At 38.7% G+C, this 27,554-nt stretch overlaps 1 protein-coding gene and 1 pseudogene across 3 annotated transcripts in view; one reads left to right on the top strand and one right to left on the bottom strand.

The window, feature by feature from the left end:
- The window catches only part of NBAS (NBAS subunit of NRZ tethering complex), a 333,323-nt gene that overhangs the window by 43,027 nt on the left and 262,742 nt on the right, over positions 1-27,554 (top strand). For all 3 annotated transcript variants that reach the window (XM_058682573.1, XM_058682572.1, XM_058682571.1), the window contains exons 10-12: positions 9,775-9,913; positions 16,491-16,559; positions 24,844-24,972. In XM_058682573.1, the coding sequence (XP_058538556.1) occupies positions 9,775-9,913; positions 16,491-16,559; positions 24,844-24,972 (337 nt within the window). The remainder of the gene's footprint in view (positions 1-9,774; positions 9,914-16,490; positions 16,560-24,843; positions 24,973-27,554) is intronic.
- LOC131486127 (large ribosomal subunit protein uL11-like) lies at positions 124-8,527 on the bottom strand (annotated as a pseudogene).

Here is a 27,554-nt window from a genome sequence, read left to right as displayed (position 1 = left end):
GTTTTTTGTTTTTTTTTTTTTTTCCTTCATTTATCTGCACCGGTCTTAGCACTGTATTATCAATGCTTATCGCAATGCTTTTTTGCATGGAATATCAGTAAATTATGGTTCAGTTGTTAACATTTACTTGGCTTTGTTAAAGCCTGAAAAAGGGGAGAAGCAATACTGATGCACTGGAATGTAAACTCCATGAGGGCAGGAACTTTGCGTTATTTGTAGCTATTTTTTTCAGAGTTTAGAATGTGGCCTGGTGCATAGGGCGCTCAATGAGATATTTGTTGAGTAAATGAATGAAAGCCTGGGAATGGAAGAATTAAAATGTAAGAGCTCAGGTTAAACAACTATATGAATGGAAGGCCTGAAACAGGTTTTTTCAAGCCTTTTTTAGGTGAAATCACAGCCCCATTACCCCATGGGACTGTAAATTCCTTCAGGGCAGGGAAAATTTGGTTTCCCTACGAAGCATTTCTTACACTGCTAGCACAGTACCTTGAAAAATGAAGGCGCTTCCTGAACTGATACTGAATTGACTAAACCTGAAGGTATTAAGGTTATAATTGAAAAATGTTAGAGTCTTTACGGACTACCAGATATTTATTGCATTTCAATCTTCAATCCAATAAAATGGTATTATAGCTGCTCTTGTATAGTTGGAGAAACCAAAGCTCTGAGAGGTTAACAGTGTCTCCTAGGATGATACAACTCTATGTGGTAAACTCGGGTCGTCTGATACTCACACTCAGTAAGCTTTTCTCTGTACCAGAGCCTAGAAAACCGTGGGCTGTGGGCCAAATCTGACCTGCTTTAAGGTAGCTTATCAGCCAAGAATGGATTTTACATTTTAAAAAATGTTTGGAAACCCCCCTCCTCCCCAAAATTTTATGATCCATGAAAATTATAGGAAGTTCAAATTTCAGTGTCCACAAATAAAATTTTATTAGAACTTTGTAACGCTTTTTTTTTTTTTTTTTAACACGTTGTCTGTGCTCTTTTGTACTGTGACTGAGTAGTTGTGAAAGAGACCATTTATGGTCCACAGAGCTTAAAATATGTGTTCTTTGGCTTTTTATAGAAAATGTTGGCTGACCTCTGTTCTATGCCATCCAACCATCTATCTCAGTATGGGTTCAGTTCTTTTTTTTTTTTTTTTTTTTTTTTTAACATTTTTTATTTTATTTTTGGGACAGAGAGAGACAGAGCATGAACGGGGGAGGGGCAGAGAGAGAGGGAGACACAGAATCGGAAACAGGCTCCAGGCTCCGAGCCGTCAGCCCAGAGCCTGACGCGGGGCTCGAACTCACGGACCGCGAGATCGTGACCTGGCTGAAGTCGGACGCTTAACCGACTGCGCCACCCAGGCGCCCCAGTATGGGTTCAGTTCTGCTTGAAAGATAGGAAATAAAGAGTATTGAACTTTATATATTTCCTCACACCTCTTGATTTTGAATTATTATAAATTGTGTTTTAAGGAGTTTATAACCAGGTACCCCTCAATTTTAAATATATTAAATGCCTAATTATTAAACTGTAGGAAAATGTTATGATTTTTTGTTACTAAACTAACCAGTCTTTTATAGTGTTTTTCCTATTGAAGAAAAATTCTCATTGTTTTGCCTTTAAAAACTAACCATTCATTAAAATTAGTTTTCTGTGATCATCCTTAAGCGTGCCATGCTTCATAATTTGATTTCTAGTGAGCCGTGTCCTCCAGAGCTCCGATCATAGATTCAAACATCATACAAAGCTGCGTTCTTAAAGTGTGGTCTCTGCACTAGCAGCATCAGAATCACTGGGGGAGATTGTTAGATACTCAGATTCTTGGACTCCATCCCAGGCCAACTCGATTAGACCTCTGGAGGTGTTCACTGTTTTTAAGAGTGCTCTAGGTGATTGTGATGCATACGAACGTTTGAAAACCACTGCTGTTGAATGAGTTCCAATTATGTGTGTTTTCTTCCTGTAAGCTCTTAATCTAATAGAGAGATCAGCGGAATCTTAAATTTTGAAGTAGTAAAGGTTTTGAAATGAAGAATGTGTAAGGTACACTGAAGATGAATTAAAATGAGGGGAACATTTTCCATTATCCCAAGAGAGGAGTGACTTCTAGCTGTGAAGCAGTAGGTAACAATTCTTGAGCCCTTATTTTGACAGGCATGATCTTAGGCGCTTTAAAATTTTGAGAGCTGTAGTGTTTTTCTTCCTTCTTCCCTTTCTGTGGATTGTATGCCACAAGCCCACCGGTCACTGGACGGAGCATATACAGCTGTTTCTCCTATTTCAAACTTCCTTCCTCCGCTTTCAGAAGTTTTGAGCCACTAGATGGCAGATTCTTTCAACAATTACAGATTGAAGGACCTTCTTAATAAACGATTTACAATTCTTCTTGGAAACAATTTGTGGTGTCACATGGAGCTCTCCCGGTTCATCAGTGTCACATGTGGGGTGATGCCTAGGGACACGCATTCTGTCCCCAGCTGCCTTTCCTCAGATGGCCTTGACCACCCCCGTATCACTGCCCCTTGTTCTGCTCGGCCACCGCCTTTACTCCTGCTCATTTAATTCACCTCTTCTTGTGTTTTTGGCTCCATTTGTCACAGTTTATTTTTGTTGTCTGATACCTGTGTTCCTGCTCTGAGTTTGAGCCTCTTAGGATGTCAGAGCCGGGGAAGAGGTTCATCCGTCATTTGGTTCAGCCCCTTCATTTCTCAGGTGGGAGAGCTGAAGCCCGGGGAGGTTAAGCCAAGGACAAGGACTGTGTCTTATTTATCTTTGTTCCTTGTAGTGCTTTGCACATAGCGCACAGATAGATGTGTTTTGCGTGAAACAATTGTGGTAAATGCTATGAAGGAGGCACGTCCAATCTCTGTTCCTAAGTGGCTCCGAGTTTGCTAATGGAGGTGTGATTTAAATAACTTCTGGTAGGGAAGGGAAGGTGGAAGGTGGCAAGGGCCCAGAAGGGAGCAAGACAAACTATTCTGTCGTGTTCAGGACCCCTTTGAACTTTCTCTCCCCCTCCTGCTTCCCTTTTTATAGGCTAGAAGCACACACTGCATTCATTGTTCTCCAGACACCGTTTCACAAACGACACTCTGCTTTTTGACATTGAATTCCCAGGGCTTGGAATGTTCTTTACCTGATCCCTTTATTCGGGAAATCGTTTAAAAGATAAACTTTTCACTGTGAAGCCTTCCTTGGCTCCTTCCTCCACGTACTGTCCTTTTGGCTGTCTTTGTACCTACTTCCGAGGTCTTTGAAGAGGTCCTGTGCTGCAGTGGTTTGTGTTGACTTGTCCCTCCCCGCTTCCCTGCCCCGCCCCCGGCCTCTGCCCCCCAGGAGTGGGGCCGCTCATTTTCATTCCTGCGGATCAGTGTACCTCCAGGGCCAGCAGAGGAAAGCAGGTGGGAATCGAAAGCACGGCCCTAAGAGCCACCCCGTGCTTGATGCTGATGAACTGGGAGATACTGTAACACTACAAATGGATTCCAAGAAGAATTATAAACAGTTCATCACGAACCTTCTTCAGTTGCTTGCCATAATTCCATATTCCGCATTGCTTAGCACACAATTTGCATTTAGTAAATATTGATGGGATAACATCACATAGTTACTTTGTTGCAGAGGTACTGGAATCTGATGCCTGATACCTAGACCTATGATATTCCCATTTTCCACAAAATTTTGAGGTTGAAGATTACTGGGAAGGTCAGTCTTTCTCTCCTTTTTGTCAAGAAGTACAGTTACAATTCCCACACCTCATGTGCTTTAATCTAGAGAACTTAATTTGCACTGTAGAAAATCTGTTTTGCTTTATGTTTTTATAGAAAAATTTTAAAACCATTACTTCAAAATATGATTCTTAAAGTAAGCACTTAAGCCAAATATCCAGTATATTTAAGGAAGTATTCTGAGTGGAGGAATTCACTGGAACAGAACAATGTTAATGCTGTAAATTATTTTCTAGAGTATTATCTGTGTGCGGGCTGACTTCTGCAAAAATCTAACGATCCTTTCAGCAGTAAATCACGGAATGCTTAAGCTATAACCGTTAATGTATGAAAACCTCTAAATGCCACAAAGTAAATGATACGCTGATTTTATTTTCAGTATTTGCCTAGACTTGTGGGTGGGTGTTATGTGCTAAAGCCAGTTTACTGCATTTTCTTTCCTGGACTTCACTAACTGGCAAAATTTATGTACATGATTTGGGATACTGTATCTCGATGTTCCTGTTTTTAAGTTAAAGAGAAAAATACGGAGAATGAGGTCATGAATACCTAAGTATCTACTACTCAGAATTAACAAATACTAACGTTTTCTTTTTTACTTAAGGGGTGTGTGTGTGTGTGTGTCCATGTACATACACATACATGAGTAAAAGAGACAGTACAAACAGAATTCCCCAAATTCCCTCCTTCCATTCCTTTGTCTCCTCATCCCTTTCTAGAGGTAGCTGCTCTCAAGATTTTGGTGCATGCCTTCCCCCCCCCCCCCCCCCCATTTCTTTACCTACTGTTATCTACGTATCCATTCTATTGTTGTTGTATATGTTTTCCTGAATAATTTGTTGAATTTATCCATTCCTTTTAAGCATTTAAAATACATCTAATTCTCCTGCATTATAAATAGTGCTGCACAAAATCTTCTTTTACCATGAGATAAATATACCTGTACAAGAATTTCTCTAGAATGTCCTTAGAACATAGTTTATGGGGTTGTCAGGTATGTCTTTTTGTTAGGTTTGCCATATCATTCTCCAAAATGATCGTTCCAATTTGAAGCTTCACCAGTACTTTAACTGTGTTCTTAAACATTCTCTGTATTTTACTCATTTTTTATTTTAACGTATCTGTGGCCAACATGGAGATTTGAACTCACAATGCCAAGATCAAGAGTCACATACATGTCCTACCAGCTGAGCCAGCCAGGCACCCCTAAATCTGTATTGTTTTAATCTGCATTACTGACTTTTGGGTTTCTCCTTTTGTGACTTGCTTAATGCTTTGTCCATTTTTGTTTTGGGCTGATTATGGGAGATCTATATACATTCTTTGCTAATACTCTGTTACTTTTGTGTGTTCATCTGGTGTGTGATTTATCTTTTCATTGTATAAATAGAAATTTAAAATTTTTTAAAAATTTTAATTTTTTTTTAGAGAGAGTAGCAGGGGAGGGACGGCGGTGGGGAGAGAGAAGAGAATCTTAAGTGGGTTCCACGCTCAGCATGGAGCCTGATGTGCGGCTCAATCCCACAACCCTGGAATTATGATCTGAGTCTAAATCAAGAGTTGAACGCTCAACCGACTGAGCCACCCAGGCACCCCTGTAAGGTTTAGGTATAATATGGTGGAATTTGAAGGAGAATGTCTTAATGACCCCAGGTAGGAAAGTATTTGCAGATGAAGACGCACAAAGCACAGCTCACAAAGGGAACGATTAGCAGTGAGAACGGAGTTAGCTTTTCTTAGAACTGCTCACTCTCGTGTAAGTTTCAGATTTGCTTACTTTTAGTATGTGTTCAGTCCCATGAAAAATTCTGTTGGGATTTTATTTGAAATTGCATTCAATTTATAGATGAAGAGTTGACTTCTTTCAGGTATTGAGGGTGTGTCAAAGAACATGGTATTTTTCTCTGTATTCATGGCTTTTAGTCTTTCATAAATAGTTTGAAATTTTTTTGTTAACACGTTCCTTTATCAGATTATCGGCTTAGCCTTGTTTAGTTCTATCTTTATCAGTGAATCCTCCCCTTCCCCCATTTTCGCCCTCCCCGCTGTGGCCTTGACCTTTCCCCTTTTCCCTGCCTCATCTTCTCACACCTCGCTGCTGGAACCAGCAAGCTTAGGGACTGGCAGGGGGAAGTGGAGTTGCTCTGGCACCTTTCACTGTGCTACTTAAGGAGAAAGTTGGAGCTTTAAATTCAGTTACTCAGGAAACATTTATTCTGTATATTGTGCTGGGTTGGGCCTCAGACTTCTTTCTTTTTCATTGACTGTTTTCATTCAAGTTACATGGTTTTGTCATCTAGTGAGGACAGTATGTGATTAGTTCCATCATTTTTCCACTTACTCCTCAATTAGGCATTAATGGAGGAAAGGTTTGGAAGCAGGTATTGAATCTCTTTTGTTTATTTATTTATTTATTTATTTATTTATTTATTTATTTATTGAAGTTGGCTCCATGCCCGGTGAGGAGCCCAGTGCAGTGCTTGAACTCATGACCTCGAGATCAATACCTGAGCTGAGATCAAGAATTGGACACTTAACTGACTGAGCCACCCAGGCGTCCCTGGATCTCTTTTGTTCTTAATGGAGTTTGCATGTAGCCAGTTTGATGTATACATGGCTATGATATTTCTCAAAAATCATGGCGAGGACATGTCTTCTAGCATGAAGAACAAGAGATAAGAAATCTGAGATTTCAGTTAGCTCTGTATCTCCCTCTTCAGTAGTCAGGCAACTTAGTTTTATACATATACGTGTGTATGTATACATATTACTATTTTTTGATTGTCAAATGATCCTCTATTGAAAAATTTTCCTTTGTAGTTCTTACTAGTGGGGCATTCCACTGCACCACTGTTCATGCATCTCTGATGTCATGAGGGTGGTGGCCATGAACATTGCCCCCCGTAGACTGGACAGTCCCCAGGATCTCTCGAATGGTTCCAGAAAGTTCTCTGGCTAAAGAATGGTGCTGCATCTGTCGGGCAATGTTCACAGTCTCGTCAAAAGTGATACTTATGCTGTGCTTAACGTTTTCCTGCTTCTTTCTGTCTCCTGGTGGTTCCTTGAGGGCTTCGATAATCAGGGAAGAGGCAGAAGGTACCATTTCAATCCGGGTCTGTCTATTCTGAATGGTCAGTTTCATTGTCAGCCTCAGACCCTTCTGATCACAGGTTACCCTGGAGATGTCATCACCAACCTTTTTTTGGAGACAGACTCGGGGCAGTCTTGGGGGTCAGGGCAGATGTGGCACTGACTTCCCCACTGGTGTACCTCAGGTATACAACTTAGATCTTACTGGGATTGAATTTAGGTGGCGTGGTGGAGGCGGCTGGTGTTGGATGAACCCGGATTCTGGATGACTGAAGAGAGTTGCACCTTCGCCTCCTCCAAGCCGAGAGCCAAAAACTGTGTATATTTTTTATCTGAAAATTAGATGTGTCCCCTCCATGACATAGTAGTGCAGAGTAAATAATAATATTGAATCCCTTGAGAAAAGAATTATACTGTTGTTAATATAAATATATATGTTGTACACTGAGCAGAGGAAAATTATTTTAGTTATCCTGGTCTTTTGGGAATTTGTTCAATTCTTAGTGTTTTTACGTTTATTATAATGATAGGTTGCTAATTTTTAAAGATAGGTTTTATGAAAAACATGTTTTCTGTTTCAAAAAACACTGAGATTATATTCAGAAATATTAATATTCAGGATTACCTGTTTTGTTTCTGTTTAGTCAGAGGATTTTTTAAAAAGTAATCTCTATGCCCAGTGTGAGGCTCAAATTCACAACCCTGAGATCAAGTGTGGAGGTTCCTCAAAAAAATTAAAAATAGATCTACCCTAGGACCCATAAATAGCACTGCTAGGAATTTACCCAAGGGACGCAGGAGTGCTGATGCATAGGGGCAATTGTACCCCAACGTTTATAGCAGCACTTTCAACAATAGCCAAATTATGGAAAGAGCCTAAATGTCCATCAACTGATGAATGGATAAAGAAGTTGTGGTTTATATACACGATGGAATGCTACATGGCAATGAGAAAGAATGAAATCATGGCATTTGCAGCAACGTGGATGGAACTGGAGGATATTATGCTGAGTGAAATAAGTCCTACAGAGAAAGACTGATACCATATGTTTTCACTCTTATGTGAATCCTGTGAAACTTAACAAGACCATGGGAGAGGGGAAGGAAAAAAAAAAAAAAAGAGAGGGAGGGAACCAAACCATAAGAGACTCTTAAAAAATGAGAACAGTCTGAGGGTTGATGGGGGTGGGAGGGAGGGGAGCATGGGTGATGGGAATTGAGGAGGGCACCTGTTGGGATGAGCACTGGGTGTTGTATGGAAGCCAATTTGACAACAAATTTCATATTAAAAAATATAATAAAGTAATCTCCACGCCCAGTGTGAGGCTCAAATTCACAACACTGAGATCAAGAATCGCATGCTCTACTGATGGAGCTAGCCAGGCACTCCCAGAGGTTTTTTTTGTTTTTTGTTTTTGTTTTGTTTTTTTTTTTTTAAACAAAATGACTTTTGAAAAAAATTTCATTGTGGAATATTTGAAGCGTGTTCATAGAGACGATATATTGACTTCCTTGTGCCTGTCATTCAGTTTCAACAGTCAACTCGTGGCCACTCTTGTTTCATAGGTATATCCCTGGTCATTCCTTTACTCTTTAAGTAAATCCTTTTGATACGCCAACTCTAAAGAGCCTTTTAAAGTGTTGTTTTTGTTTACCTTGTATTTTCTATGCAGAAACTCAAGTTTTTTAAGTTTTGCTGTTTCTATGAACATGGTCTAGAAAAAGGTAAGGACTAATTTGTGTGATGAAGTACATCCTTTTTTTGACAAAATGGGAGCCTGGTGACAATATGAGTGTTTTGCTTTAAAGGGAGCTTGATAATTATTTTCTGTCATTTGGGACAGTGGTAGATCATGTTGGGGCAGTGTTACATGGACAAGACCAGTGAAACTGTGACTTCTCTTTTCTGTTCGTGTTCCACTTTATTGTCATTGGGAACAATGAATAATTCACTGGTAGGTGTAGTGCTTCCTTTAACTTATCATAATTTTACCTTTAAACATTTTTTTTCCCAATAGATGATTATAATGCCTGTTACATAGTTCTCAGCTAGATTTAGTGAATGCTGTAACTTTAAAAATCATGACTGTTGGTGCTGACTCCAGTTAAAAATACTCTATTGCATATTTGAAAGTTGCTAACAGAGTAGATGTTAAAAGCTCTCATCACAAGAAAAAAAACCGTGTAACTGTGTATGGGATAGATATTAACTAGCTACGGCGATCATTTCACAGTATATACAAATTTTGAATCCTTATGTTGTACACCTGAACTAATATGCTGTGTATCATTTATGTGTCAATAAAAACATCATGACTGTTTGGTTTTCATTATTAATGAGTTTAGTCTGTGTCGTGTCACAGTCTTTTAACTTCTAGTATATGTCAGACTGTTTGCCCTGTGGGCAGCTTGCCTCTAATTGTTCACAAAGTAGAACAACTGGAGGAAACAGATCATAACGTGCGTGGGAACTACCGCGTCGTCCTGTTTCAGTGTCGTTATCACTGTAGAGTACTGTCCTATCCACAGCACTTTTGGCTGTCATCCCTAACATCTGTAATTGTGTCTTCACTGTGCATAATGCTGTGATGAATATACCTATATCTGGGTGTGGGACGCATCTGGATATGGAGTTTATTGGTGTTGATACAGACCATTTCTTCAGTGTTCAGGGGCCAACCTTAAAACATTTTTACTCTTTCTTTAACATTCCCATCTGGATTTCAGGTACTTGAGTGTTTAAGCCTTACCTCTGTATAAGTGAAGGTGGAATTCTAGGTGAAAAACCGTCTGGTTTTCTTCTGGTTGTTTCTTCTAAAATATTTTACTTCTGGGTTTAGTATATAGCAACTTTTAGTTCAGTTTTCTTTGTGAAGGTGACTGTTTCTGCTCTCCTTGTTTTGATGTCCTCTTACTCATATTACAATTTATCAGTTCTTTTTATTTTTCTGTTTTCTAGACTTTTACTGGTTGGTGGATGCGAAACTGCTGAAGTGGGCATATCCAAAGCGTCTAGCTATGGCCTATCTGCCTGGAGAGTTCTTTCAGGATCGCCTTATTATAAGCAGGTTACTAATGGTGGAGACAGGGTCACTGCAGTAAGTATTAGTTATGGCCTTTCACTTTGCTAATAGAGCTTAGGCAGGAGAGGAGGAAATAATTTGTCTTGGATGAGGAAGGTGACTTTGTGTGAAATTTTGGTACTCCTTCCAAACATCAAATTTATCTAAAGCATTTTGTGTTTAACTTGGTCTCATTTTTAGTAACGGTATTAGCAGATGTTAGAAGAACAACAGTAGTCCTGTTACTTACATTTGCTTATTTAAACGTCAACGTTCATTCCACGTGTTTGCTGTGCTGGCGGCTCTTCTGAGTGCTATTGTATGTATTAGCCCACTTAATTCTCCCCCACTTTTTGAGATAGGTATTGTTACTAGCCTGTCTGTTGATGGCAAAAGTAAAGCGTAGTTAAGTAACTACCCTGGGTCACCGAGCTAGCAAGTGGCAGAATACAACAGAAGTTCCCCTGTTCAAGATTTCACCACCATGGTACACTGACATTTTCGTCTGTGTTCACCTGGGTGATAAACCTGGCCATTCATTCATTTGTTGTATAGCAGAGTATTCTGGTGTGCTGGAATAGTCAGTATAGGCTAGGTTCTGCTGTGATAATAAAAACAGTCACAGAGACGAAAACTCCTGACATTTCTGTGTTTTATCGGGTAACAACTCATCCCTTATTTGTGGCAGAGCCTGCTCTTGGTGCCATGACTCCCCTGAACAGTTTGTTCCAAGTGATGACTGAAGAATACACAGAGGCTGGTGACCTCTTGAGGTTCCACTGTCTCAGTTTGTAGAAGAGGGAAAAGAGGGCTAAAAGGTGGAACTTTTTAAACCAGAACTGCTGTTACTTCTGCTCACCGTGCATGCGTTCTAACTAATCATATGGCCCTTCCTGCCTGTAAGGGGCCTGAGAAATTGTTTTTTCTGTGTATCCAGAAAGCCAAGAAAAATGAGATATTAGTGAATAATTTATCGGCCATATTGACCACCCTGTAATGTTATATATCTTGGTTATTTATGTAAACTGCAGGAAATCAAACACTTGATCAAAATTATGTATCCTGTTCTTAGCACAGTGCCTCCTTTCCAGTGGCTGCTCAGATATTTTTTCCAGTAGGGAGGAAACCAAGAAATTAAAGTAAAGCACAGTATAAGGGAATGTGTCATGTTGTTTTTTCCTATAGTGAATGTATTTGTCCTGTTAATTCTGTGTTAAGATACACTGATTTTAAAATAATACCCTAAAACCATGAATGGTTAAATGTCTGGTGTTAAAAAGGAACTAATGAAGAAATGCTTTTAAAAGAAAATCGTAAGCAATTATTGTAAGCTCCCATTCATTTTTTTCTTTAGTTCTCATCATATTCCGAAGTATGTTATTGTGAATTGAGCTCAACAAAGTGGGGTTGGGTATGTGGTTTTTTTTTTTTTTTTTTTTTTGGTGAGAAAGAGAGGGTGAGTGAGGAAGGGAGAGGAGAGAGAGAGAATCCCATGAGGGGCAGAGAGAGAGAGAGAGAGAGAGAGAGAGAGAGAGAGAGAGAATGAGAGAATGAGAATGAGAATGAGAATGAGAATGAATCCCAAAGTAGTGCTTGGACTCATTACCTGTGAGACCATAATCTGAGCTAAAGTCTGATGCTTAACTGACTGATCCACCCAGGCACCGTTTGTTTTTGTTTTTTTTTTTTAATTTAGTTCAACTTAGTGGTTTATGTGACACTAGACCCTGTATCTGGTTGTATTTCTGGATGAGTTTATAATCGAGGACTGTTTTTTGTGCTGTTCCTTCCATGTGCTACCCTCTACTTATGCTAGTTCCTGCCTCTTCTCCTGCGGGACCCAGAGGAGTCCGGATTGGGGTTTGGTAGCCACACTTCACAGATAAGGAGCCTAAGATCTCATGACTAAAAATAGGGAACACAGGTGGAACGGATCTTCTAGACTCCGTTGAGCGCCTTCCCCCACTCCCCGTGTGAGATTATGCCCGTCTCAGTGGCACTGTCAGATTTGTCTGTGATTATCCCATAATTCATAAAGGGGTAAGAGTTGCTTCAACATATTATTTCGTTTTTGCAGGAAGTTCTTCCTGTTTCTCTTGATGTAGTTCATACCCAGCTTGTAGTTTTCTATGTGAGATATTCAGGGCAGATCTTGGAAAGAGTTTGAACAGCTTTGGCTCTTGAATCTAAGTGTGATGTCTGCAGCTTATTTTTTAAGTGGTTTAGTCAAAACCATAATTTAAAAGATGTGTATACACACACATAGATAAAGCACACATAGATAAATGGCAAAGCATCAATAACTGGTGAACCCAAGCGAAAGGTATACTGGTATTTCTTTGTACCATCGCTTGCGCTTTTCAGTAGCTATGAAATTTGTCAAAGGTTGAGGGGCAAAAGAGAAAATATAGGCTAAGTGTGGAGGATACAAGGAGAGATGAAGTAGGCGAGCTGTGGAGGTCCATTTCAGGTCAGTATAATCGAGCGCATTTGTGACAGAGTGGTCTGGGAGACGAAGAGTCACAGAGTGCTCTCGCATACCGTGAAACCTCTTTTCACCTTGGCTTCTTTGAATTCTCTTGTGCTTTCACTTTGCTCCTCACTGAAGTATTGAAATCTGCTTTGCTATGGCCCTTCCCTCCCCAGCCTGAAGCTTTGGTATGGCAGTCTCTTAAAAGAAAATTGCCCGTGCCCTGACAGGATAAGTGGGGAAAAACATTAAATTGCAAATTGAATGCTCGGCTGTATGATTGATTTCTTCGAAGGGTATTTTAATTACGTTAGTGGCTCTTAAATATGTCTTGCAGCTAAATGTCCAGTCCTTCTACATAGCCTGCCCCTACCTCAGAGTAATTTGAGTTTGGGGATTAGTTCCTTTTGTCAGGTGGCAGATACTGTCCTCATCGAACTTGTTTGTTTAAGGTTGCTATTGTGTTCGGGTGGATATTGACTAAAAAAATGCTGCTGACACATATATTCTAGTCTCTCACAAGGCTGCCAGGTTGTAAAAGAGACGGTGCAAGATTCAATATGTGCATTGACCAAAGTTTCAAATTAATGTTGGGTAGTTTTATTTATTCATTTGTTCAACGTTGAGTCACTGCTGGGTGTTAGGAATAGAGAGGTAGCAGCCCTCAAGGGGTTTACTGTATGGGAGGATATAGCTGTGTCCACAAATAGAGGCAATAAGCTATAACAGACAGCAGGTTTGAATTCAGTAACTGGGAGAAACGAAAGAACCCAGACTCGGGAGTCAGAAGTCCGGGATGGGAATTCTGCCTCAACACTTTACACTTCTGTAGGTAAGGCTTTTGCGACAATTAGATGAGGTAATATATTTGAAGGCACTTGAGAAGCCATACGGTGATCTAGAGTGTTCATTGTTATTATGTTTGTATTTTTAAGATGAGAATTTTAGAAAGTATGAAAAGGAACAAAACTAATTTTTATGTTATTGCTACGCTGCTTTTTGGTAAAGGCTGTTGTGGAAGGGACACAGGCTGTTTGGAAACCAGTTTCTCTGAGAAATCCTATTTCCCTCAGAATATAGAAGTGATCAGAGGAATATCTTCATAAGACCCCACCACCTGCCTGCATCTGTACCTCTTCTGTCGTTATCGACAGACAAAGACAAACTGTCCTTGTACTGGCTACGGCCAACCCATCTGTGTTTCTACCAGATCTCACACTTGTTCATGGAAGAATATTTTTCCTATACCATGAATTGTGCTGTCTGTTAGACTTATCAGCGTACAACATGCTTTTATTTTTCCATCATAAAAACTATTTTTTTGTTTGCCTTTGGGGGATCTAGACCCCACTAAATCCTGCTACCACCCCATTTATTTCCCTTTCTTTAACATGTTCTAGAGTTGTCTATACTTGCTCGCACTTCCTCTTTCTTTTCTCTCTTGAATTCGAATTCTGTTGCATGGGGATTTACTTCCATCATTTCACTGAAATACTCCTATTGATGTTATCAGTGGCCTCCAACATTTTACCCATGCATCAGTTTTATTGGTATTCTTTAATCTCTTCTAATTGCTTCTACAAAAATCAGTTTATTTTCCTTTCTTCCTTTCCGTTCTCTGCCCTTTTTGTGCTACTGCTACTTTGACAAAACACATAATATTTGCACATTAGTTTCTACCTTGATCCTCACCTTTCTTTAGTGTCTTAGATGTCCATTTCTGATTCAGAATGCTGTCACTTCTTGTTTTGAAGTGTTCCCAGTCATCTCTTGGTTGGATGAAACTATCTTCTAGTAGATGTGTGTATGTGTGTGTGTGTGTGTACACACGTGCTCTTTAAGATTTTATTTTTAAGTAATCTCTACACCCAACATGGGATTCAAACTCAGCCTGGGATCAAGAGTTGCATGCTCCACTGACTGAGCCAACTAGGCGCCCCTCTTTTAGAAGATGTTTTAAGACGGGCTCATGGGGAAAGAGTTCCTTAAGTTCTTGTATGTTCAAAATTGTTTTCTAGTAGTCTAGTATTTGAAGGAAAACGTGTGGATATAAAATCCTTAGTTTACCCTTTCTTTCATTGAACTTAAAAAAACAAAAAACAAAAAAACTCACTACTCCATTATTGCTTTGCTTTGTATGTGGAATATGAAAATTCTCACTGAAGTTAAATTATTTTCCTTACAAAGGGAATCATACAAATAATATACAAATGTTATTTGGCCATTATACTTGAAGGCCTTGAGGATTTTTTTTTTTTTTTTTTTTAGTCTGAAATTTAATAGTTTTCCTAGAGGGGCGCCTGGGTGGCTTAGTCGGTTAAGCGTCCGACTTCGGCTCAGGTCATGATCTCACGGTTCATGGGTTCGCGCCCCGCGTCAGGCTCTGTGCTGACAGCTCAGAGCCTGGAGCCTGTTTCAGATTCTGTGTCTCCTTCTCTCTGTGACCCTCCCCCGTTCATGCTCTGTCTCTCTCTGTCTCAAAAATAAATAAACATTAAAAAAAAAAAATTTAATAGTTTTCCTAGAATATTTCTCAGAGTTGATTTTTCTGGGTTAATTTTCTCAGGGAATCCCCATTGGCTCTTTCAATGTATATATCTTCTTCTATTTCTGGCAAGAATTCTTGGATTATAATTTTGACAGTGGTTTTAGATGATCCCTTTGCTACCTTCCCTCATCTGTCCTTCCTTGACCCTGCAGTATTTTTACAATCTGCTTTTGCTCAACACCAGGCCTGGTAGTAGGCGTCATGGGGACATGGGGGTTGGCAGGAGCAGTGGAGATGACACCCTGGGTTTGGTGTTTTTTGTCTTTCTTACTTACAGTTATTTTGAAGTTTGTCTTATCTTCTGTCTTCAAGTTAAGGTGAGGACATGATTTTCATATAGATTTATTCTCTACTCCCCCCCCCCCCCCCCGCCCCACTTTTTTTTCTTCAAGTAAGCTCTACACCCAGTGTGGGGCTTCAGTTCATGACCGTGTTCTACTGACTGAGCCAGCCAGGCACCTCATATTTTTCCCTTCTTTTTCTTTTTTTGTCGGAGGAAATATTGGGAGATACGGAGCTAAGCCACCACTGATGGCTTTAACTACTCAGAAGTTCTGATAGGAAAATTTTTAAGCTCAACAAAACTGTACTCTTCTTTGCCTTTTTCTTTCGAGGTAAAATTCATAAAACATAAAACCAACCACTAACCATTTTAAAATATACAATTCAGTTGCATTTAGTACATTCACAATGTTTGCAACTATCACCACTATCTAGTTCCAAGACATTCTCATCACCCCAAAAGGAAACCTCATTCCCATTAACTTGTCCTTCCCTATTCTTCCTCCCTCCAGCTCCTGGCAACCTCTAGTCTGCTTTCTGTTTCTATGGACTTACCTATTCTGTTTCATATAAATGGAATCATATAATATGTGGCCTTTTGTTTCTGACTTCTTTGATTAGAATAATGTTCTCAAGGTTTATCCAAGTTGTAGCATCTATCACTTCTTCATTCCTTTTTATGACTGAACAGTATTCTGTCGTGTGGATATATTACATTTTGTTCATTCTTTAGTTAATGGTCTTTTGAGTTGTTTCCACTTCTTGGCTGTTGTGAATAGTATTGCTATGAACATTTGTGTATAATTATTTGATGGAATACCTGTGTTCAATTCTTTTGGGCGTATACTTAGGATGGAATGGCTGGGTCAAATGGTAATTTTACGTTAAACTTTTTGAGGAACCATGAAACTTGTCTACAGCAGCTGTACGTTTTACTTCTCCCCACCCCAAGCAGTGTACTAAATTCTCTACATCTTCAACAATACTTGTTGTTTTAAATTTCTTAAATTACACCCTTCTCTCCCTCTTGATTTTATAAATGCATCTGTTAAGTCTAAAGAGAGTCTGTGTCCTATTATTTCAAATACTGGTTTCTAAATGTTGATTTCTTTTTTCTGGCATTTTTGAAGCATAAGATCAATTCCTTAATAAATTGGCTATTGTGAGTACATCTGTGACACCTATTGATGGTTTTCTTAACTATTTCTTAAAATGTTAGATTTCTTATAGTTTTCATTTCGCGATAAAAGGATTTTTACAGCGAGGAAGCATTCCATTAATTTTTCTTTGTATGATGTGCGTTTATTTTGTAGGTACCGAAGACCCTGGGATTGTTAAGGATGTTAAGTGTCAAGTTTTATAGTCGCCCAGGACAAGAACAGGTAACTCACAAGCTTAACCTTGTGCTTCTCAAATATTTTCACCAGAGTACCTTTAAAGCACAACGGAATGAACCTTCAGTGTTATAGATCTTCATCTGGGTGTGCTCTTAATTGTACCCTGCGTGGACAGATCCATAAGTAAAAATTGCTGGAGCTATTCCCTGAAGGTTTGTGTGTTTTACTGTATATCATTCTTCTCTCAATAACGAAGATTTGAAAAAAAAAAAAGGGGGGGTGAAGAATGAACTTAGTCCTCTTGAGTTTGGGAATGGAAGACAAATCTCCTGGAACCATTATATGTTTGAAGTTTTTTTTTTTTATTTTATCTTACTTGCAAATTTTCCTTCCTTGTCCATAATATATCCTTTTTTGTTTGCTTGTTTCTTTAAATCTGAGATTATTGAAACTCCAAGAAAAAGCAAGCCATGTTGATTCTGGGCTTCAAAAACCATTTTATACTGTTTTCCAGGAGATGCATGGATCCTTGACAAGGATGTTTGTCAGTTTCCTCCTGATGTGAGTGAGGTGCTTAGGAGCTGCCTCTGATGGAGATGGTTACTTCACTCTCTCTGTCTTGCTGTCACGAGAGTCTTGGCCTATATGGAAGCATCGGATCTTATCTTTTTTGTTTTGGGGTGACTCAAACTGCCTCATTTTTCTGTTTCTTCAATTTCTTTACTTACCCAAGGGAAATTACAAGAAAGTACAGAAATCTTGAGAAATCAGATGAGCATTCTGGTGCTGCATTTGCATTTAATATATTTAAAGTTTGAGTTCTTTCTCTGCCATTGACTTCAACTAAGTCATGCATTCTGGATTGTTTTGGCATTGTCTCTACAAAAGTGAGCAGTACCACTGCTGTTGATGTCTGGAAAGTCACTTTCATGTTGAATCCCCATATGGTGGCACTGTTTTCCAGTTAGCATTCTCTTCAGGCATTTCATGGAGTTTGTTTTCATTTTGCAGATGAAGAAACATATGACAGATCAAATGGCTTGGCCTCTGCCATGGACTTAGTTCTCGGTATCGCCACTGTTGATCTGTTACCATTTTAGTGCACGATAGCATTATTTTACTTTTTCTTCCTGCATCCTTTCTGCATTCTCTTTAATACTATCTAAATTACTATCTTTAACAAATCTTAAATGACTCACTTTTAAAATTCTGTTGACTTTATTAAAGCAATTATATGTCATTTCAGTGTTTATTCTTTTTTTTTTTTTTTTTCAGTCAGTCAGCACTCACTTTGAGCCCAGGCATAATGTTAGAGCTGAGAATAAATTGATGAATAAAATGCATTGCACTTCCTCAAGCAGCCCTCGGTGTAGTGGGGGAGACACTTACAGAAGCAGCTGGGAAATAATACAGTATTATGCATTTTATAACCCCTTCTATAAGTTAATATGAAGTACCATTGAGGTGCACAAAGAGGGAGCCTTTCATTCTGGAGAGGATACTCAATTTAGAAGTGAGGGTTCCTCACACAGAAAGAGGGACACTGGACATTTCCAGCCTGGTAGCGGCATTTGCCAAGTCCTGGAAGTGTCAGAGGGCAGTGCTGGAACATTCCAGGTTGCTGGGCTGTAGACACTAGTTTTATTTGACATATAGTATTACCTTTCAAAGAGTATATTAATAATAAAAGTTCTGTGTGTTCTTTTATAAAGAATGTTGTCTTGGAAAATTTTTTTCCCAAGGGCTTTTTATTTCCTATGTATTTTTGCAGTGTCTCCCCCTGCTCACTAGCCCCAGGTTTGTTAACCAGGCATTTGGGGATGATTTATTTATTTATTTATCTATCTATCTATTTATTTATTTATTTATCTATCTATTTATTTATTTAGGGAGGTCAGACTTCTAAACCACAGTGGGCAAGAATATGAGCTCAACTTCTTAAGGGCAGGATTTACGTTTTGCTTGCTGCTAGCTTCCCACAGTGTCAGACATACCTGGCATATAATCTGTATTACTGGATATGTTTATTCATGTTGAATGTGGGAAGAGCAGCACTTACGAATTCACCTTTAAGACTATGTAGTAATTCAGAACATTTTGAATGTATGTACTAGAGTTCAGTACTTTAATTTTCATGTAGCGTGTACATTTGAAAGGTGTAATGAAATAGGAAATCACTCATTTTTAATTGTTCTGTGTAGATATGCAGTTGAAGAAAGTTAGGTAAGTTAAAGTACTCTCTCTCAGTGCTAAGATCTGATATTTAACATTTAAAAGAATTACTCTCTTAGAAAGGACAGTTAAAGGTTTTATTGTAGTGTTTGAGAGAAGATACAATTCCTACTCTATTGCCGCCAGTAGTAGAGGCTTTAATTAGTGTTTTTAATTAACAAAAGATCAAATGGATGTTTGAGCTAGTAGTTTAATAAATGAGAAATAGAGGTGAAAGTTAAAATCCTGTTCATGTTATTAATTTCAGTAGTATTGGTATCACATTGCTACACAAGAGATTCAGTGAGGTAGGAGGAAAGTATCTTTTGGAAAGCTGTGGGAAGAGATTTTGATACAAGGAGGTAAATAGAATTGATAATATGCTCAATTAAAAGGGTCATAGATGAATTCGTGGTGAAAGAAGACCATGCAAATGATCTTTGTCAACCAACTTCCTTTGTTCCATTGTAACTTACAAGGTAAGACTGCCTTTCAGTAGATACTCATGGAATAGAGTAGACTGAAGCAGGCAGTAAGTGAAATTCATCAGTTTCTTTCTTTCTTTTCCTCACCTTTTTTTTTTGTTTTTTTAATTTTTTGAAACATTTATTTATTATTAAGAGACAGAGCGTGAACAGGGGAGGGCCAGAGAGAGAGGGAGACACAGAATCTGAAGCAGGTTCCAGGCTCTGAGCTGTCAGCACAGAGCCCGATGCGGGGCTTGAGCCCGATGCAGGGCTCGAACTCAAGATCATGACCTGAGCTGAAGTCGGACGCTTAACCGACTGAGCCACCCAAGCGCCCCATCTTTTCCTTGCCTTCTTTGGGGTATAATTGTAAGATATTTAAAGTGTATAATGTGATGATTGGATCTGCATATATGTAAATGAAGCTTTTCCCCCATCGAGTTAACACATCCACTACCTCACATATTTATATTTTTATTGTGTGTGTAAGAACCATTCAGGTCCTCCTCTCTTAGCAAGTTGCAGTTACATAATACAGTGTTATCAAGTGTAGTCATCATATACATTAGATCTGCAAACCTTCTTCATCTCGTAACTGAAAGTTTCCACCCTTTACCAACCTCTCCCAACTTCCTCCACTCACTCCCCCGCCTCTGGTAGGCAGCTAGTTTTCTACTATCTGTTTCTAGGAGTTTGATTTTTTTTTTTTTTTTTTAAAGATTCTACATATAAGTGATACTCAGTATTTGTCATTCTGCGTTTGACATATTTCACTTAGCATAATGCCAGCCAGCTACATCCATGTTGTCACAAATGACAGGATTTCCTCCTCCTCCTCCTCCTCCTTCTTCTTCTTTTTTATGTTTATTTATTTTTGAGAGAGGGAGTGAGACAGAGTGCAAGCAGGAGAGGGGCAGAGAGAGAGGAAGACACAGAATCCGAAGGAGACTCCAGGCTCTGAGCTGTCAGCATGGAGCCTGACGTGGGGCTTGAACTCATGAACCCATGAGTCATGACCTGAGCTGAAGTTGGATGCTTAACCTGACAGAGCCACCCAGGCACCCCATGGATTTCCTTTTTAAAGGCCGATTGACAGTTTGTGTGTTTGTGTCCCCACATCCTCACCAGCATTGGTTGCCTTTTCTTATTCATAATAGCCATCCTGATGTGTGTGAAGTGATACCTCATTGTGGTTTTGATTTGCATTTCCCTGATGATGAGTGATGTTGAGCACCTTTTCATGTACCTGTTAGCCATTTGTATGTCTTTTTTTTTTCTTTTTTTTTTTTTAGAAAATGTCAATTCAGATGCTTTGCTCATTTTTAAATTGGGTTATTTGTGTTTTTTTGCTATTGAGTTGTAGGAGTCCCTTGTACATTTTGGATATTTTTATCAGATATGTGGCTTGCAAATATTTTCTCTCATTCCATAAATTGTCTTTTGATTTTGTTAATGGTTTCCTTTGCTGTGCAGATATTTTTAGTGTGATGTAGTTTTGCTTGTTTATTTTTGCTTTTTTGACCTGGCTCTTAGTGAAAAACACAAAAGATCATTGCCACGACCAATATCAAGGAGCTTAAGCATTCCCTGTGTTTTCATATAGGAGTTTTAGGGTTTTTGGGCTTATGCTCCAGATCTTCATCTGGTTAGAGTGGATTTTTGTATATGGTGTAAGGTAGGGGTCCAGTGGGTATCCAGGTTTTCCAATACCATTTATTGAAAGAGTATCCCTTCCCCATTGTGTATTCTTGACTTCTTTGTTGTAAAGTGACCATTTATGCATGAACTTCTTTCTGAGCTCTCTTCTGTTCCATCGATCTTTGTGCCTGTTTTTATACCAATACAGTATTATTTTGATTACTATAGCTTTGTAACAGTAGTTTGAAATCAGAAATGGTGATACTTAGAGCTTTGTTCTTAGTTTTCAAGATTGCTTTGGCTGCTTGGGGACTTAGGGTCTTTTGTGGTACCATGCAAATTTTAGGATTATTTTTTCTATTTTTGTGGAAAATGCCATTTGAATGTTGGTAGGTATTGCATTGGACCTATAGATCACTTTGGATACTATGGACATTTTAACAATGTTCTTTAAATCCATGGACATGGAATATTTTTCCATTTATTTGTGTTCAGTTTCTTTGATCAGTGTTTTATGGCCTTTCTTGTATAGATCTCTCACCTCCTTGGTTAAATTTATTCCTAAGTATTTTATTCTTTTTGATGCTAGTATAACAGATTGTTTTCTTAATTTCTCTTTCTGATAGTTCACTGTTAGGGTACAGGAACAGTAGTCGTTTTTTGTATGTTGACTATTGTATCCTGCAGCTTTACTGAATTTGTTTATTCTAACAGCTTTTTGGTGGAGTCTTTAGGGTTTTCTAAATATACCATGTCATCTGTAAGGAGATAATTTTACTTCTTTTCCAATTTGTGTGCCTTTTATTTATTTTCATGCCTAATTGCTCTGGCTAGGATTTCCAGTACTGTGTTGAGTAAAACTGGCAAGAGTGGCTTTCTTGTCATGTTCTTGTTCTCAGAGAAAAGGCTTCCCTCTTTTCACTGCCAAGTTACATACTCTTGACCATCATTCCAGCTGTTGTAATGATTAAAATAAACATGATGTTCATATTTGAGGAATATGAAAGAAACCCAGACACATTTTAACTGAAGTAAAAATTACAGCTAAATTATATTGCTTTTGGAACTACTTAATTCAAATAGAGAAGACGAGAGAACGATTATTACTCACTTATGCTGAGAAATCTGAATACGGTAAGAGGGATTATGGTTTGAAGGTTTGAGGTTTACTTTTAGTGTGATGTGCAGTTGATTGAAAAGCCATTTCCTCTTATTTCCAAATAAATAATTTGAAAGAAATTCTCTCCCCAGCCAAGCAAGAAACATTCTGACTTCCAAATACTGCAGGCTCGGTTCACAGACTTTAGCCTGGATTTTCTAACTGTGGCTTTAGATCTTGTGTAACAGCTCCTGTCAGGAAAATAAATTATTCCCTGAGCCAGAGATACTTTGTGTGCTATAGGCGCTCTGCAATGTTTCTACAAATAAAATAGAGTTTTTATTTCAGAAGGAAAACATCGTGTTTCTAAAGTAACATAGGTGGCTTGTCTATGTCTGACAGGCTGTAGTTCGGTTGCTGCTGAGAACTGTCTTCTCACTGTGCGTATATGTGAAAGTTAAACGGGTAACTTGGACTTTAAAGAACTGCATACTTAATGTGTATACACCTAATGTCTGGATTTGCTCTACAGTACTCCAGGGAGAAAAAAAAACCCCAAGAACATTGTGGTGATTGGGGAAGGGTTTGTGAAGCAAGTGTGAAAAGTTGGTATTTGTTGATAAGCTGGTTGTTGGTTCCATGGGTATTCGTTATACTCTAGTTTCTACATGTGGGTGTAAGTGCAAATTCCTACAGCAAAATGCTTCAAGAAAGGAGTGTTAAGTTTTCAGCGAGGAGATCATAGTATCAAATGAAACTTAAGGGGATTCAAGAAGCCACCAGTTTAAAAGCAAGTGGTAACATTTTAGTTCTTCATGTCGAGAGAGAAAAGGAAGGTAAGAGGGAGAGAAGGATTAAAACGAAGGATAATTTAGCATATTCATTTATTATTTTCTAGATCACAAGGCTATTGTTAAATTATTCACATTATTCAATATACTTTTGTTTGTTTTTTGTTAAAGAGATTCATCAACTTCCCATTTGCTTTCAGAGCACTTTTATTAATTGGTTAATGAAGCATTTATAATACCAGGGAGTTCTCATACAGACCACCGGTGACTAATTATTTAGGTGAGAAAACAGTAAACTATACTTGATCATGATTGCTGCCGAGGAGCATGGAGCTTCCTGGAAAGGCTGAGGCACCGGGGAGGGCAGTGGTCACCGTGCGGTGGAAGTGACTTGGGCTGGGACTGAAGGCGGCATCTAGCTCAGGTATTGCTATCTATACTAGAATTAGAATGATCTTCAGCAAGTTTTTGAACCTTTGGGATCTTCAGTTTCTTTGTCTGCAAACTCTGAAGAATGCAGGGAGAGTTCTTGAGAATGAAAATTTATGCTTGTGATCCCACCTTCTGCCAAACCATGGAGCGTATTGACCAGAGTTGTGAATGGAAGGTGCTAGGCCCTTCGTCTTCTCTTCCTGACCTCCTCTCCGTCACGGAGGAGGGGATGGGATGTAGTTAACATTTGCTCTCAGTGCTTTTGCTTTTATTGCTTCTTTTTGTATTTTAATCTTTCTTACATTTAATTCTGGCAATCTGGGATAGACGTGTTATATCCAGTTAAAGTGACTTTAGTACTTAGTGAGGAGATTAGAGGATGCTAATCTTCTCATCTATGTACTCATCCAGCAGTGTTTCTCACTTTCTGAAATTGTTCTATTTGCTTTTGTTGGCTAATATGCCTTAGTCATTGTAGACCTGAGGACTTAAGCTTGTGTCTGTAGAGACCAGGTAGATAATGTGGTGAATTGAGCCAGGCATAATTTTTTTTCCTTTTTTTTTTTTTTTTTAGTAATGTGTAAGTTTCAGATCATAGCTAGTATTTGACCTTAATCGTAGGGCCATAACCAAGAATGGTGGGGGCTTTGGCTTACTGGAAAGCTTATGATCCTTTTAAGCATGCATATGCTGTCCAGCCCCACCTGATTATTGCCCTAGTGTGACCGGGTAGCACCCTCACCCTTAAAAGGTGGTGCTGGACTCTTGTGTTGCCAGATTTTCTAAATGCTAAGGACACATATGGTTGTAGGCTGTCATTTTTAGGTCTGATTTATTATTTGTGGGTAAACTACCTTAGACCCTGCTTTCAGTAAATGCTTGAGTGGGCAATAGATGTCCAGTTAGTGTTGGTTTGATTCTTCTGCTTCTGCTTAGGTGATGAACAGGGGACATCCCTGCTTGTCTGGTTTCTCATCAAGAAAGGACTGAGAGATTGTGTGGGCAAGTAGGCCTTGAAAAGACAAGACTTTCTCTGTGCACCCTGTGCTTGGCCATGTAAAATCAGTGTATTCACAAAATTTTTCTGTAGCAGTGATTAGATTCCTCATGTTTACCAGGAAATCTGGAAAATAAACACTCCTGGTGCCCCTTAAATTAAGGAATGCATTATCCCCCTTGCTACCTCTGTTCCCATCACCATTGGACCTTCTTTTCTGCCAACTCTCTTCTTCCTCCTTTCCCTTCCCTTTCATCCACACAGCATAAATTTGTGGCCTGTGACAGGATATTCCAGATATTGTGTACATATAGAATCTTGTGAAAATGTGAACCCCAAATTCAGGAAGTTCACCATCTGGTCAATATCAACCCGTAAAAGTTAATGAGAACTCATGGTAATTGATGTGTGATGTAAAGGAGTGTTTTTATAATGCTCATATATCTGGGTTTTTGGTTATATGTGAATTATAACACTATAAAATAGGTTAAAAAGAAAAAAAAACTCCTTAAGGGTAAGAGTTCTGTTTCTTTATGCTGGAGCACATTTATAGTGTATGAAGCTGTTGGAACCCTTTATTATGAGAGATCATTTATGACATGGCACCCTCTAAAGAGTGTTATTAAATTCTGGAGGTTACTTCTATTCAGCTACAAGTTCCTTGATCTGATGTTAATGTAATATTACTGTATAGGATGGGATCTTTAAGATGAGCCTCTCTCCGGATGGGACCCTCCTTGCTGCCATTCATTTCTCAGGGAAACTAAGCATCTGGGCCATTCCGTCTCTGAAGCAGCAAGGGGAATGGAATCAAAATGAGCAGGTATGTCTGTTGATTATTATTATTATTAGAATGGTTCTCGCTTAAGGGTGAGTACTGACAATAGTGGTTTCATTTGGTTGATGTTTGACTGCAGCTCACAGCTATTATTCATGCTCAGCATGCCAAAGCTTTAGTTAAATTAGAATATCATCAGCATAGTAGGATAAATTAAGAACAGAGTAGCACTGTGTGCTGACTTTAATTTGTAGTGCAGTACATTCTGTATACTGACTGTAATCTGTCCACCCCCTTCTCCTTTTTTCTTACTATAAAAATACAGAATGGAGACACTGATTTTGTAGCAAAAGCCAACTAATATGGTAAAAAAATTGGAGGGTCAGTATTCTAAAAGGGCTACAGTTCTTCCCCAAATCTTGCAACACTAACATAATATTGGGCTTGCTTAAGGCTTGAAGGGAGACCTCTTCACTCAAAAGTAGGGAGTGAAAATGCAGTCTATGAATTTTTTAGTGTCTTGAAATGACCGGTTTTAAGAATGAAAAGGCTTAGTGGTTTAGTAACAGAATCATCATTTGTTATATTCTAAAATCACGATGGGCAAATAAGGTCTGTGCATATAATGCTGTGTATTGCGATGGAGTGAAGATGAAAAGAAAGACCTTAGTTAGATACAACTTTATGTTCTAAATCTTTTACTCCTCTGATGGTGATTTGGCATTTCAGTACTTATGGGTTACTTTTTTTTCCTCTCACTTCTCCATTTCCCTTTTCTATAGGAATATCTTTTCACCAGCTTTGGTGGATAGTTTTGTGATTCTAAGACTGGAGCCTTTTCCCTGAATGGTCTGAATGGATTGATGTCTTTTTTCAGAATTCTTTTTAATTTCATTTCATCAGTTAATCTGAGCTATTAAAACAATTTTGAAAAGCAAAGAGCATTTTGTTATTCCCAGAATAGCAGAGGGAAAGAGAAACTGGCTGTATATTTTCTTACACTTTTCACAGACTTAAATTTATTTTTGCTATTATTCTTCATTTTTTTTGTTAAAAAAAATTTTTTTTACATTTATTTATTTTTGAGAGACTGAGAGAGACAGTGCATCAGTGGGGGAGGGGCAGAGAGGGAGGGAGACACAGAATCCGAAGCAGGCTCCAGGCTCCGAGCTGTCAGCAGAGCCTGATGCGGGGCTCGAACCCACAAACCGTGAGATCATGACCTGAGCCAAAGTCAGACACCCAACCGACTGAGTCACCCAGGCACCCCTTTTTTTCTGTTTTAATACACAAGTTTGGCAAGATTTTTTCCCCTTAGTTCCTACTCACCTTGAATTTAATTTGTTCTCTGCACCTCTACCACTCACTCTGGCCCTGGATCTCGATTTGTTCTAAACAGAAGAGGGGTTCCTCAGTCTTCAATCTCAGCAGCTAAATACAAGGAACATTGTTTTTCTCTCCTCGGAATTGATAGCTAACCTGATTTATATCTTCCCTCTAGAAGTGGAGTGGATCAACTCTAAAACCATTTGTTTAACATATTTAGCCATGCACACTGGATAACTGATCCAAAAGGTACCATGTATTTTTCATGGCTATTAATGTCTAGTGATAAATTTGCATTTGGAAAGACTCTGTTCTTTCCAATATTTTACATTTGGGCATTTTTTTTTCTTAAGTTTACTCATTTTCTTAAATTATTTCATTCACCTAATAGGAATATTGATCAAGTTTGAAGCACACTTAATGTTTGATTTTGTTAGTATTCTAGAATGGCATACATGTAGTGTAAGGACTATTTAGGCAAAATTTATTAGTATGCTCTTTTGTTTGCTGGAATTCTGGATACCCTTCTTGTGAAGATAAATTGCATTTGTTGTAACCCTTATTGGCATACACTCAACTTTTTAAGTAGTTAGACATTTTTTTTGTCATTAGTTGCCGATCAGTATCATTGTAATTCGCTACTCTTTAGCTCATTAATATTATTCATTAATTTTTTTGTGATTTTTATAGCGATTCTATTAAAATAATTTAAAAAATTGTTTAAAAATCTTGAATGAGTAAATGTAAATATCCCAGTAGTCTGGAATAGGCCATCAGAAGAGTAATGGGGCAGGAAAGGAAGGAAATTAGAAAATGGCAAAAGAGGTTTATGGTGGGAAGAGAGAGGAGTTTATGTCAGAAGTTGATCTCCTGTGTTTCCCTGGTGAGACTCTTTGACCCTTGAGAATGTAGAAGGGCAGCTCATCAGGAATTGCTCTAGACTGTTCTGTTGTGCCACAGTGTGCTTCCATCTCGTCCCTCGTGGCTCTGGTTTAGCGCCCACCGCACAGTCTGTAGAGGCTGTCTGTTGATGCAGCTTGATTCTCAAGCCAGTTCTAGCTATTATTACAAACTGAACAATTTTTAGGGTGATATATTCGTTTTTTTCAGATTGGGTCGCCATAAATTATTTCCCTCGAATGCCTGAGCAAACCAGAAAAAAAAAACAACAAAAAACAAACAGGTTTTGGGGCTCACAAAACTGAAAACCATGGACCTGGTTGCCATCACTGCAGACGTTTTGTAGGTGGTAGAACCCCTTGCTGAGGGAACAGTGGCTTAGTGAGAATTACTGAACCTAA

This window comes from Neofelis nebulosa, chromosome 9 (genome assembly GCF_028018385.1).
Source record: "Neofelis nebulosa isolate mNeoNeb1 chromosome 9, mNeoNeb1.pri, whole genome shotgun sequence".
In the NCBI taxonomy this organism is placed as follows: domain Eukaryota; kingdom Metazoa; phylum Chordata; class Mammalia; order Carnivora; family Felidae; genus Neofelis; species Neofelis nebulosa.
The sequence above is the reverse complement of the archived record's forward strand: the minus strand, read 5'-3'. Positions and strand labels throughout refer to the sequence as shown.